The sequence below is a fragment of the Gossypium hirsutum genome, chromosome D09, assembly GCF_007990345.1.
Source record: "Gossypium hirsutum isolate 1008001.06 chromosome D09, Gossypium_hirsutum_v2.1, whole genome shotgun sequence".
NCBI lineage: Eukaryota > Viridiplantae > Streptophyta > Magnoliopsida > Malvales > Malvaceae > Gossypium > Gossypium hirsutum.
Genome location: NC_053445.1, coordinates 7,125,594 through 7,140,361, shown reverse-complemented (window position 1 = coordinate 7,140,361; position 14,768 = coordinate 7,125,594). Strand labels below are relative to the sequence as shown.

The following is a 14,768-nucleotide window of genomic DNA, read 5'->3' as shown; positions in this document are numbered from 1 at the left end:
TTATAAAAATATAAACTATTAAAAATTAAAATTTTATTTCGGTTTACTCAAAAAATTTTCTGGCTTCACCCTTATTTTTACCTTCCTCCATTTTCCTTACCTAATGAGCCAATGGTCATTAACGGCGGCCTACATAAAGACAAACAAATTATATTACCAACTATTAAAATATGGAAGAAGCAAATACCTGTGGACCACTTGGGAAATTGTATGGAAACTTGCAGCATGAATCATATCGAAATTACAACTTGAACACCAAGTAATAGGTAGTCCTTTATTCCAATATATATAAAGCAGTTATCAAAGTTCAAAAACACTTCCAAGTAACTTTAAAGAGTTTCAGAAAAAATGACGATGGTGGGAGAAATGTGGTCTCATTTAGGCTCTACAATGGGAACTTTGATGCTTGTTTATACCCTTTTTAAACAGTTCTTCCCTCACCATCTTCAAGACTCTTTTGAAAAGTATTTCAATAGAATTGTGAGATTTGCATACCCTTATGTCGAAATTACTTTTGATGAGTTCACTGGCGAACGCATGAAGCGCAGCGAAGCCTATTCCAGAATCAAAAGTTACCTCAGCGACAAGTCAACGGCATCGGCCAAGCGTCTCAAGGCCGATGTTGTGAAAGATAGCCAATCCGCAGTCCTTAGCATGGATTATAACGAAGAAATTACTGATGAATTTCAAGGCGTTAAAGTTTGGTGGTCTGCTAACAGAATTCTTCCAACAACACAACGGATTTCATGGTATCCTAATGATGATGAAAAGAAATATTACAGGCTTACAGTCCATAAACGCCATAGAGAATTGATCACTCAATCTTATATTAGCCATGTTATGATGGAAGGCAAGGAAATCGCGACGAAAAAACGGCAACGGAAACTTTATTCGAACAATCCGAGCCAGAACTGGTACGGATACCGAAGGAGCAAGTGGAGCAACGTCCTGTTCGAACATCCTGCGACGTTTGATACATTGGCAATGGATGCGAAACTGAAAGAGGAAATCAAGAACGATTTGATCAAGTTCAGCAAAGGGAAAGATTACTATGCCAGAATTGGAAAAGCTTGGAAACGTGGATATCTCCTTTATGGTCCTCCGGGGACTGGGAAATCATCGATGATTGCGGCAATGGCAAACCTATTGGACTACGATGTTTATGATCTCGAACTCACTGCAGTTAAGGAAAACACGGAGTTGAGAAGGCTTTTGCTTGATACGTCAAGCAAGTCGATTATCGTGATCGAGGATATTGATTGCTCTATCGATCTCACAGGCCAAAGGGAGAAGAAGACGGAGAAAGATGGAAACGAAGACGAGCCCTCGGATCCGGTCACCAAAAGGGTGAAAGAAGAAGAGAAAAAGGAGAGTAAGGTTACATTATCGGGGCTTTTGAATTGTATAGATGGACTTTGGTCGTCTTGTGGGGGTGAAAGAATCATTGTTTTTACAACAAACTATGTTGAGAAGCTTGATCCGGCATTGATAAGGAGGGGAAGAATGGATAAACACATTGAACTGTCTTACTGTTGCTTTGATGCATTCAAGGTGTTTGCGAAGAATTATTTGGAGATTGATTCTCATTCATTGTTCGGAGAAATCGAATCATTGTTGGGGGAAACGAATATGACGCCAGCTGATGTTGCGGAGAATTTGATGCCGAAATCAGATTATGACGATGTGGAAACTTGTTTGAAGAGATTGGTAAAAGCTCTTAAAGATGCTAAGGAGGAAGCAAAGAAGAAGGTTGAGGATGAAGCTCGTCTAAAGGCGGAGAAAGAAGAAGAAAAACAGAAGCAAAAATCTGTGAAAGAAGAAAAGGAACAATCTGGTAAAGATGACAAAGAAGTGAAAGAAAATGGTGTGGCACTGTGGAGGCTGCAGAAGTGAAAGAAAATGGTGTTGCCCATTAATATATGATTTAATCACTGTTCATATAGTGTTTAGTTGGTGTCTCTATTTACTATGTTGGGTAAGGATTTATGTGTTACATTAGGACTATGTTTAAAAATATGAATCCGAATCCTTGTACTGATGTATTGCGTATTGAATTTGATTGTAAAAATGTAATGGGTTGAATTTGATTGTAAAGTTAAATGCATGGGGTATTCTATTTGATCCTACAATAGGAATATTAAGGTTGATTTCAACAAAACTTTAATTGGGTAATGTCACATCATTTCTTATTTTAACTTAAACACTCATGGTTTAAAAGGTTGGTGGTTTAATGAGTCAAATTCAAGTTAAGATGAAAAGTATAATTTCATTTCTTTCAAGACCTCCCAATTTTCCTTTCATGATTTTTAATCAAAATAGTTGTGCAATCCATAAATCTGGAATGAAGGTGGCTTATATAAATTTAGGGAGAGTATTAGCAAGATACTAAACACTTCTCTCCACCCCTTTTCGCCCATTCTTGGACATGGAGGGGCTTATATAGAATTGCTTGACTAGGTCTTCATTTGGACAAATGTCCTATAATGTTAGACCATGGAGTCCTACTAGTAGAGATGATGTGATAGGATGAGATCTCTATTTTTTAGAGTTAGCCGTAAAATCTTGAGAAACTTTATAAAATGCGATTGTGGAAGCCTTTATATCGACTATGATGTTACTTAGTGGCAGCTCATGCGGCTTAGCAAGTCCTTTTGAGTTGAAGTGTTAGGTATAACAATTCTTCCCCTCGCGAGGTAGAATCTTTCGAGGTTAAAGTGTTTGGAGAGTTGATCGAATTTGGATAAAATATTAATCATATTAAATTTTTTTTGAGGAAGGATTTATATAGAGAAAATTAACCTAAACTTTTCAAACGGGTGTTATAATATAATGTAATGAACTATTATTAATTAATAGAGCTCTGAAGCATTGTATTAAGATGTGATTTCTTTAAAAGACTATAGGTTGTGATTAGAGAATGCATGCGTGTTTGGTGAACCTCTCTGAATGAAGGGGCTAAATATAAAAAAGATATACTCGTTATTATTTTATAAAACAAAGGTGGCAAATTGTGTATAATGACTATTTCGTTTTTAACTTGAATTATCAAATCATCCTAAAAGTTAATGTTTTTTTAACGTTTCTAACCTTGTATATATGTGAATTGTCATGTTAAGAATATATTAATTTTTTAATTTTAAAAATTAAGAATCATTAATCAAAAGAGAACGGCCTTTGACTGCATGCCTTCCGTCAAATTAAATTTGTTTTTTTCCCATGACGTTGAAATTTGGTAATAATTAATGAGAAAATTTTTCCACACGTAATGGCTCCATTCTGTTTTTTATTTATTATTTTAATAATAAATATCTTTATTTAAATTTAATTATGAAAATATAAATACTCTTAATATTTTATAAATAATGATCTAAATTTACAGGCCCATTAACTTAAACAAAGATTAAATGATTCTTTTGAATACATTTTGATATATCGTAGTCATCATGATACATTATTATTAAATTAAATTAAAATATTAAGAATTTATAAATAAATACTGATAATTTTAATTAAACATTAATTGTAACTATTATAAATAAATATTAATAACTCTCCAATTTAAAATTTAAAGATTTAATGTTTTAACATTTATTTATAATTAATTATGTTAAAATAAAGTTTACAATAATTATTTATAAGTTTTTTACTATTATTTTTATTTTATTTAATAGTAAAATACTATATTATTATTCACTAATAATGTATAAAATTTATACACCCACAATGTATCAAATATTCTTAACTTATCAAAAGACAAACTTCCATTGAGCTAAAAGACTAATACTTTTCTTAAGAATTGTTTAATATGAAAGAGATGAGTAGTTTCCTCCAAAACTGTCATATTTAAAGGAAAATTCTGACCACCTTTGATAAAGCATTTTCAACAACTTTCAATGAATATGGCTACCTTTCAAACCATATGTAAAGCAAATTTCTGACCCATCACACTTTAATCTCTCCATTTCCTACCTGTAAAATAAGAAATTTTTTCTATATTTTTAAATAAAATTTTAAGAATTTTTTATTTTTATAATACTTTTATTAATTTTATTAATTTTTAATCATTTCTAAAATTTTTATAATATTTAATAATTTTTCAATAATTTAAAAAAAATTAAGCTTAAATAATCAACTAAACCCTCCTAAAAAGTTAATTAAGCCATCCACATCAACTCGCCTATCTTTTCCTTGTCAACCACCACACTAGCTTACCATGTCAACATTTAATGGCTTATTAAGGGCTTCAACAAAAAAAAAAAAAGATTAAACTTAATACAAATAATTATTCAAAGGGTTAAATTAGAATTACTTTTCTACAATAAGTTTAAATTGGTTTTTTCATTATTTTTTGTTTAACCATTTCAAATTGAAATGAAAAGTAATTCCATGATGCTAAATAATGGGAAAATTAAGCATATATGTGCCACTTCTACAAAATATTTAGGGTTTTAAATTAATTTTTTTGAAATTTAGTGTAACACACTAGAATCCGGCCCAAAAATTTTGACTGAATTTCGGAAATCACATTAGCCACCGAAATGGCCCAAAACAAAGCGATATTAAAATTATTAAATTGCTTCTCGAAAACCATTTTCTTCTTATGATTAAAAAAATCAATAAAATATTGTCTTATAATTTGTAAACTGTGCTTTAATTTTCATTAAACTAAATTAGACCAAAATGATACTTTCCAGAATGGTTTGCAACCATTTTAGACTAAGCGAATTATTATTCAAAGTCTCAAAACATCATTGCAGCGGAAAAATAGTTATTTTGCTATGAATAGAAATTTGTGTTAATAATGCTCTAAAAACTTGCGAGTTTATTGAAACAAAACAAACTTAAAATCAATGTCCATGCATGGAAACTCCAATTTTGTTCAAAACTGAAAACCCATAGCTTTTTAATAAGTCCAAGCCAAAATTCAACCACAGTCCATAAAAATTTCTTACAGTTCAAACGAAACTAGATTATCAAAACTTATGAAAACTTTATTTATTCAAACCAAATTGTGTCATTCCGAGATTTCTGACTTGCCGAGTCCAACGCCTAATTGCGAGAGTTACCTGAAAAGAGGAAACTAAGGGAGTGAGCTACGAAAGCTCAGTGTGATTCTAAACAAATGTGAATGAACAACGCGGTCATAAATAATCAAACAGACATACAACAACTCAATCTGAACCATATTCGGAAATCGCTTCAAAGTAAAGCACCACAAAACATAAGCATTTAACTGATATTAACAAATAGAATCATATACTAGCAAGCAATCAGACAATCATTTTCAAACCATATTGAAATAGAACATCACATTGTTTTATCACAACCAAGTCAAAGTACAGAATGCAATCATGCTCAATGTAGCCCATACCAAAATGTCAACCTATCCAACCTCTACACACCATCTCCATAAATCCCCCCCACACCAATAAGGGTATACTAAACCCTTTCCAACCTCTACACACCACTATCGGGTTATGGTGGACCCATCCAACCAATTCACACCACGAAGAGGTCATTTGCCTTATTATTGTTATGCAATCACACTACTAAAGAATTTTAGGAGTTTAACTGCTAAATCAAACTTTCTTTTCTTTAGAACAAATTCCCAAACACAGATGCAAATGCATATGCAAATATCATAGAGCATATACATATATTGAATCAAATATCCTTACATTCGATTACGAAATAACATAATCCACGAAATGCAATCTTCTGATCAACACATCCAGACATTTCCATATATCAAAATATTATACACAATGTCATTCCATCAACTTAAGTACATAACCAAACCAAATTTGACAATTACATATATGTAATTATTCTAACAAAAACATGCCTTATAAAGACCTACCACAACCAGTATTCAAGTTCTAAACAATCTTATAGAAGCTTGAACATACAAAGGAACATTCAAGGATCAAAATGAATCAATTAGAAAACACTATAGGAAAACTGTAAAAACATGACCACACGATCGTATGGGAGGGTCCAGGCTATGTGACAGGAGTACACAACCGTGTGACTGAGGGACACGCCCGTGTGAAAAAATTACACAATTTTAAAAGCAAGGGAGACACAGCAGTGTGGCTGAACGACACGGCCATGTGACTGAAACAAACAACCGTATGGCTAAAAGACACACGCGTGTGTGATTGACAATGTCTGTAAAAATAGAATGTCGGTAATGACAATATATCACAAAGAAAAGAGAAATAAAAATAAAGAACACACAGATTTTTACGTGGAAACCCTTTTGGGAAAAACCACGGGCAGAGGAAAAGAAAATTCACTATGTCGAATTCTAATTATTACAAGAGGAGTAGACTATGTCTATTTATAGGCTTGTAAAACCATATTCTAATAGGAGTGTAGTAAGATTGAAACACCTTATCCTAATCAATATCAAATAGATGGAGTTTAATAAGGTTTAAAAAGTCTTATTCTAAAAATAAAATAAAAGAAGTATAATTCTATAGTGATTTTACTTTTATTTTATTTTTCCACTGTATTTGATTTAAATAAGGATTCGGGTCACTTAATTCTAACAATCTCCACCTTGACACGAATTCTTAATGAACAAGTTCTTCATTGCGAACTCTCAACGAACAAGTTCTCCACCTCTTCCATAAAACCCCTTAAGGGTTTAACTTCAACAATAAACACCAACCAAGTTTAAGCAATGCTAAAATTTGGTTATAGGAAGTGACTTAGTCATCATATCTACAGGATTTTCATGAGTACTAATTTTGCTCACAACAATATCATCACGAGTAACAATATCACTAACAAAATGGTACCGAACATCAATGTGTTTTGTTTTTTTTTTGAGAAAAAAACCAGTCAACTTACTAAAGGATAGGAAACCAAAACAATTCATAATAATAGAGCATGGGGTACAATTGTCCTAGGGACTAGTGTTAAAATTAAAGATGTACCCCAATATCCTACCCTTTTCAATACGGGTGTGCAAAATTTGACTTGATAAAGAAAATTGAAAAAAATTTCGAATTTCAAGTTAATCGAATTAAGTTATTCGAATTATTCAAGTCAACTCGAGTCGAGTTTCGAGTTCGAGTTGAGTTGAATTTCACAATTCGAATAACTCGAATAATTTGAATAACAGATTTGTGTAAATATTCTTTTGGTCTCTGTCAACTTTAAAAATAAACAAATTGGTCTCTCTTAACAAAAATTACAAAATAATTTTCAATTTTCAAAATATTTATTAAACTTTAAAAATTTATATTTTTAAAAATTATAAAAAATCTAAAAAATATATAAAAAATTAAGATTTTAAAAATTTTCTAAAATAATAATTTTGGGACCTAATTAATGATTCAAATTTATCATACTCAAAGTATCTTATTTTTTTAATTTTGCTTTAAAAAAATTTCAAATATATATGATTTCAAATTAATGTGCTCGAATATGAAATTAGTTATATTGTAACATTAATTTTTTTAATTTAACTCGAATAATTTCATTCGATTCGACTCGACTTGACTTGAATTTCATTTCACTCTACTCGATTCGAAAAAAAATTATATTAAACTTAGATGATAAAATAATATTTGTAAACTCGATTAACTCAAAATTTTTCGAATCCATTCTATCAACCTAAATTTTCTCTGTAAGCTCCACGCCATTAACCCATCAACTGCTGCTCTAGTATCTTTCAGTAGGTAGCTTACCTCAGGTCAATCATTTCAACCATATGCAGAATAGTAGCAAGTACCTACTCTGCCTAGAACTGTTCCTCAGGCCTCATAAAACCTCTTTTTGCCATCTCATGAGCCGCAACATTTGCCTCTCATCATACCACATGAACATGCATTGACAAAATTGGGTAGCTAACTATCGGCTATCCACGATATACAACTCAAGCAAAAAGCGATCCTCACCACCAACCTCTATCCTCTTTAAGATTGATCTAGCATCCCTCTCCAGAATGTTATTCTAAAAACCCAGCTCCACGACAAACCGGAGAGCTTGAATGCTAGCAATGGCTTTTACAACAAAAGCATCCGGTACCCTTTCACCCCACACAGTGTCAGCCCTCATAACCAACCCCTAAGTGTTCCAAATAATCACCCTTGAGCTTCACAACCGATGAGCAACACGATATCATGCGTCAAAGTTCACTTTTATAACAGCGGAAACTGGGGGGTTCAATCGATCACTCCGATTTGGAAAAGTGGTCGACAAAATATCATAGATAGCTTTCAATTCTAACAGATGGCGTCTGATAAAGGTAACTACCTCTACCTTATTTCTCTTGTCTCCCTCATGATATAATAAATTCCCAGCGTGCGATAGTGTCCAAATTGCTGCACAAATCATATTGCATTGTGCTTGATCACATCTCACAAACAGCTCTTCTAACCATTCCTGTGGATTTTGACTATTTTGCATTGTTCGTCAACAAAACCGAGGGACATCCGCACTTCTTTGGCAAGATCACAATCGCGTACAACATGCAAAGTTGTCTCCACCACAGTCTCACACTCTGGACAAACATCTGATTAGGCCACCCATTTATTATACAAGTTAGTGTTGAAATAATGGCAGCAGCAACTGAGCAAACTAAGCATCAAAGAGCATAAGCTCACAAACAGCAAAGCAAAATAGAGAAAAACAAAACTGAAACTTAGAAAAACAACATGTAATCGAATAGAAGACATTTACTTTTTCGTTTCATTTGAAAATATAAAGTGTTACAAAGATAGAATGTCAGTTACCTAAACTTGTAACTGCTCCCACCTATTTGGCAGGTTGCCAACTAAAATAATACAAAAGAAAAGCTGAACAATTCAGCCATTACATCTATCAAATTCAAACCTTACTAACTTTAAAGATCAAGTTACATATCAACTTGATAACTTTACAAAAGGATCAAAATAAACAAAATGAATCAGGCTGCTTCTGGTCTTGCCCGAATGCTGGTCTACTGCTGTTGGTGTGCTTCATGGTTACCTGTTGTATTGCAGTCCATGTTCAACACTCCTCCTTGGACTGTAGGCAACAAATACCAATCGAATCCCTTAGGAATTCAAACCTGATAGTGCCAAGAGGCTTTGTCAAAATGTCAGCCAATTGGTCTTGTGAGCTGCAATGTACAATACACACTTCTTTGGATTGTACAACCTCTCGAACAAAATAAAACTTGAGCTTAAAATATTTTGTTTTACCATGAAAAACAGGATTTTTTGAAATGGCAACTGCTGACTGGTTATCCACCATAATTTCAGTAGGTTCAAGTTGCTCTTCATTTAAATCACTTAGTAACTTTCTAAGCCAAATGGCTTTATTCACTGCTGCAGCTGTTGCTATGTATTCAGCTTCAGCAGTAGACTGGCAACAGTCTGTTGCTTCTTTAAGCTCCAACTGAAAACTCTTGAACCAAGTGTAAAGAAGTAGCCTGAGGTACTTCTCATATCATCAATCGATCCACCCCAGTCACTATCTGAGTAGCCAACTAATTTCGGCTCACTTCCTCTCTTGAACATTACACCAAACCTCAAGGTGCCTTTGACATACCTGAGTATCCTCTTAGTTGCTTTTAAATCTGTTGTATTACAGCTGTGCATGAATCTAGACAGTAAACTAACTGAATGCATAAGATCAAGTCTGGTTGCTGTTAAGTAAAGCAAACAACCAATCAAGCTTCTAAATTCCCTTTCATCCACCTTTTCTTCATTTCCAAAACTGCTCAGTTTCTCTCCCATAGCTAATGGTGTGCTCACTGGTTTGCTGTTTTCCATGTGAAATTTAGTGAGAATTTTCAAGGCAAATGCATGCTGGCTGATAAAAATATCTTGATCAGACTGGTTTACTTCCATACCTAAGAAGTAAGTCATAATCCCCAAGTCTGTCATATCAAACATGTTTTGCATTTTCCTTTTGAATTCCTAGATCAAATCGACCCTGCTTCCAGTCACTAATAGATCATCTACATATATTGAGACAATCAGCAAAGTCTCATCTTTGGATTTCTTTATAAACAAAGTTGGCTCACTCAAACTTTTCTCAAAATTGAGTTTTGACAGGTAAGCATCTATTCTGTCATACCAGGCTCGAGGAGCCTGTTTTAGTCAATAGAGTGCCTTCTTCAGCTTATAAACCTTGTCCTCCTTTCCTTGGAATTTATATCCATCAGGCTGTTCAACATATATCTCTTCTTTAAGGAAACCATTCAGAAAAGCTGACTTGACATCAAGTTGATGGGCTCTCCACTGCTTTTGTGCAGCTAATGCAAACAAAAGCTTTATGGTGTCCAGCCTTGCTACTAGAGCAAATGTCTCCTCAATGTTAATGCCAAACTGTTGACTATACCCTTTCACCACAAGCCTTGCCTTGTGCTTGTTCAGAGAGCCATCAGTATTGAATTTGGCCATGAAAACCCACTTGGCACTAATAACCTTCTTCTGATCAGGTCTGTCCACTAGATCCCAAGTGTCATTCTTGTGGATCATGTCAATTTCAGCCTCCATGGCCTTCTTCCAGCACTTGTTTCTTGCAACTTCTTCATAGCTTGAAGGCTCAACAATGGCCACATTGCATCTCTGGTAGATATCAGTAATGGACCTGGTCCCCCTCACAGGGGCATCATCAACATTGGCATTACTGAATTCATTTTCTGCCAATTCCAGATTGCTGTCAACCTGCCCTTCTTCAAACTGACTTGTGTCAGAGCCATCAAGACTCTAAAACCTTGGTTCATCAAATTTGACATCCCTACTTACCAAAATCTTCTTGGTTGAGGGATCAAATATTCTGTAGCCCTTCTTACAGCCATTGTAGCCAACAAATATGCTTGGTACTGACCTTTTCTCAAGTTTGGTCCTTCTTTTTGCTGGTACAAGTACATAACACATGTAGCCAAATATTTTAAAGTGAGAAACAATAGGTTTAAGACCATTCCATGCTTCAAAAGGGGTCTTGTCCTCCACAGCAAGTGTTGGCAGCCTATTGAGCAAGTATACTAAGGTATTAACTCCTTCAGCCCAAAAGATGCTTGGAAGCTTGCTTTGAAACAGTAAACACCTGGCCATGTTCGTCATTGTTCTATTCTTCCTCTCACACACTCCATTTTGTTGAGGAGTGTATACTGTAGTCAATTGATGATGAATCCCAGCCAGCTCACATAGCTTCTGAAATCTTTCAGACAAATACTCAGAACCATTGTCTGTCCTTAAGGCTTTAATCCTGCAACCTGTTTGATTTTCTTCCAAAGCCTTAAACTTTCCAAATACTTCAAACACCTCTGACTTCTGTTTCATAAAATAAACCCAGCAAAATCTGGTCAGATCATCTATAAACAGTATAAAATACTTACTGCCATTCAATGAAAGGGTTCTCATTGGTCCACAGATATCTGAGTGCACCAACTCAAGTCTTTCTCGAGCCCTCCATGCTTGGTTTACTGGAAAAGGCAACCTAGCCAGCTTACCAAGCTGGCACACCTCACAAACTGACTTACTTGCATCAACCTTAACCATGTCCTCTGTCAAATTCATTTTGTGCAGCAAATCAAGTGACCTGAAGTTGACATGGCTAAATCTTCTATGCCATAAATCAGTGCTGTCAACCAAACCTGTATAGGCTTTTCTCTCCAGCTGACTTACATCTAGCATGAAACATTTGTCTGCCATAGGTACTAAGACTATCTCCCTACCATGAACATCACTAATAACACAAGAATCATTCTTGAAAACTAAAGAATAGCCTTTCTTAACCAACTGGCCTACACTAAGTAGGTTTTGATCTATTTCAGGCACATAGAGAACATCTGAAATAACCTTGTTACCTGAACCAATGTTAATCACAACATCACCTCTGCCCTTAGCTTCAATCAAATTTCCATTGCCTATCCTGACCTTCAAGACATAGCTCCTGTCAAGATCCTTGAACAGGCTCTCATCAACAGCCATGTGATGTGAGCAGCCACTGTCCACAAGGCAGCTACATTTTCTATTTACTGCAAAGCATGAGGCTGAAAATACATGCTCCTCCTGAGCTTGTAGATCCTCAGCAGTTTTGGCTTGTATTGGCTAAGCTTGTGCCTTTTCATGATTTCTACAAATCTTCTCATGATGGCCATACTGCTTACAGCTCTTGCACTGGATATCTGGTCTGTTCCAGTAGTATTTCTCCAAGTGATTGGTCTTCTTGCAGTTAATGCATGGTGGAAACCTCATTTTACCTGCATCTTTCTTTGCTTTGTCCCTCCTTTCAAACCAATGCTTCTTAGCTTTCTAACTTAAGCTAGAGCCTTCTTTAGCCTTTGCTTGAAATGCACCTTCAAGATTCTCCTCCTGCCTGTTAGCCCTCCTCGGCTCAAGTGCATAGAGTGAGTTGACCAACTCAGACAAGAAAATGGTTGTGAGGTCCCTCGAGTCTTCCAGTGAGGAGATTTTTTATTCAAATCTTTCAGGAAGAGTGGTAATCACCTTCTCAACAACCCTGTTGTCACTGAAATTCTTTCCTAGGAGTTTGATGTTGTTGATAGTAGCCATGATTCTATCAGAATACTGCTTGATAGCTTCTGACTCCTTCATTTTTAGATTTTCAAATTCCCTTCTAAGGTTGATGATTTGTTGTTGCCTAGTCTTGTCTGATCCCATAAACTCCTCTTTCAGCCTGTCCCATTCTTGTTTAGGAGAATCACAGGCCATGATGCGAGTGAAAATCACATCAGACACACCATTTTGTAGGCAGGCCATGGCTTTGTGCTTCTTGGCTCGCTCCTCACCATGCTGTCTGATCTGAGCAATTGGTGGATTTGCTCTCAATGGTGGTGGCTCAAAATCATTCTCAACTACACTCCATAGGTCAAGTGCTTGAAGGTAGGTTCTCATTTTAACTACCCAAATGTGGTAGTTCTCTCCTGTAAAAACTGGTGGTAGAGGAGGTGCAAAGCTCATGTTGCTGAAACAGATTTAACAATCTCGATTTTAAGTTTGTTTTGAAACAAAAAAAACTTAAACAACAGAGGTCCTCAAAGACAAGAGGCTCTAATTACCATTTGTTGAAACAATGGCAGCAACAACTGAGCAAACTAAGCATCAAAGAGCATAAGCTCACAAACAGCAAAGCAAAATAGAGAAAAAAAACTGAAACTTAGAAAAACAACATGTAACCGAATGGAAGACATTTACTTTTTATTTCATTTGAAAATATAAAGTGTTACAAATTTAGAATGTTAGTTACCTAAACTTGTTACTGCTCCTACCTATTTGGTAGGTTGCGAACTAAAATAATACAAAAGAAAAGCTAAACAATTCAGCCATTACATCTATCAAATTCAAATCTTACTACCTTTAAAGATCAAGTTACATATCAACTTGATAACTTTACAAAAGAATCAAAATAAAAAAAATGAATCAGGCTACTTCTGGTCTTGCTCGAATGCTGGTCTTCTGCTGCTGGTGTGCTTCATGGTTACCTGTTGCATTGCAGTCCATGCTCAACAGCTAGAAAGGATTTGGGAGAAAATTATTAAACACGCGCCAAATTTTAATTTTAATTTTATCAGACATTGTAGAAAACCAAAGCTTCCTGTAAAAGCCTTTAGTGGTAGGTTCAGTCTCCATAATATGGTCATGGTTAGCCACTAACATACCCTACTGGAGCAACCGATAACTACTCCTAATAAAATAAATGCTTGTTTTTTCCATTTACCAGGCTAGCACATCCTCATGATCAAAACTCGACAATGGAACTTGTAGCATTTTGGCACAATCCATAGGAGCAAAAATCCTCTGAATCAGGTTAGTCTTCCACAATTTCATAATCTATTAAATCCGATACCCAACAAACCTTTGGATTAACCGATGCTGCATGTATTTTCCTAGGCCACTCTCTCGACAGCCATGCATCATTCTACGCTACAACACTCTTGCCTGAGGCAATTCGCCATCTATCTCCTGCCTCTAGCAGACCCCTAGCAGCCCATATGCTCCTCCATGTTTGAAAATATTTTTCTTTTAACAGCCTTGCAACTAGCAAACTATGATGTAGCAGTAACTGCCATCCTTGTTTAGCTAGAAACGCCATATTAAACTTGGCAAGATTGTGAAACACCATACCTCCCAACAACATAGAACCGCACAATTTAGCCCAAGAGAACCAATGGATTCCATTCTTATTTGGTCCCTTCTACCACCAATATCTAGTCATGACCATTTCCATTTGTTTACATAAAGTGCTTGGCAATAAGAAACAAGACATAAAACACGTAGGTAAAGCTTGTAAAATAGACTTAATAAAGAAAACTTTCCACCTTGCAATAAGAATTTCGTACTCCAACCATCCATCGAGCTCGCTTCGGTCAATAAGCTCTTGAAAAGCTTGTTTCAGATTTCTCCCCACCATCATAGGCAAGCATACATATTTCTCAAGCTAGAGGTATTTCCAACACCTAGCAACGAGGTAATTTGGTCTCGAGAATGAGGTGGTACATGTGAACCATAGTAAATTAATGACTTATCCAAGTTAAACTGTTGACTTGAGCAACCCTCGTACTCCTCAATAATAGACTTGATAATATTCGCCCCCTCGATAGTAGCTTCCCCAAACACAATACTATCATAGGCAAATAACAAACTAACAAATAAGGCTAGGTCCCTCTGCTGATCCTCATCCCACACGACACCCCAGACTGACAAGCCAAATATTAACACTAGCTAAATTAACATTTAATACATTTCATTCATACATCATTGCAAAGTTTAAAATAATTAAAACTTGATAAAACATTT

General features: G+C 35.2%; 2 protein-coding genes across 2 annotated transcripts; one reads left to right on the top strand and one right to left on the bottom strand.

The window, feature by feature from the left end:
- Window positions 1-306: 306 nt before the first annotated feature.
- LOC107892327 (AAA-ATPase ASD, mitochondrial) lies at window positions 307-2,126 on the top strand. Its single transcript, XM_016817379.2, has one exon. It carries the CDS (start codon window positions 349-351, stop codon window positions 1,891-1,893), a length of 1,545 nt encoding a protein of 514 aa, XP_016672868.2. The 5' UTR covers window positions 307-348; the 3' UTR covers window positions 1,894-2,126.
- A 10,299-nt stretch (window positions 2,127-12,425) lies between these two features.
- LOC107892772 (uncharacterized) lies at window positions 12,426-12,932 on the bottom strand. The gene has a single exon (XM_016817823.1). The coding sequence runs from the start codon at window positions 12,930-12,932 to the stop codon at window positions 12,426-12,428; it is 507 nt and encodes a 168-aa protein (XP_016673312.1).
- Between the last annotated feature and the right edge of the window lie 1,836 nt (window positions 12,933-14,768).

Excerpts from the sequence above, each read along its gene's own strand:
- LOC107892327 (XM_016817379.2), top strand. The coding sequence starts at position 349 with ATGACGATGGTGGGAGAAATGTGGTCTCATTTAGGCTCTACAATGGGA.
- LOC107892772 (XM_016817823.1), bottom strand. The coding sequence starts at position 12,932 with ATGAGCTTTGCACCTCCTCTACCACCAGTTTTTACAGGAGAGAACTAC.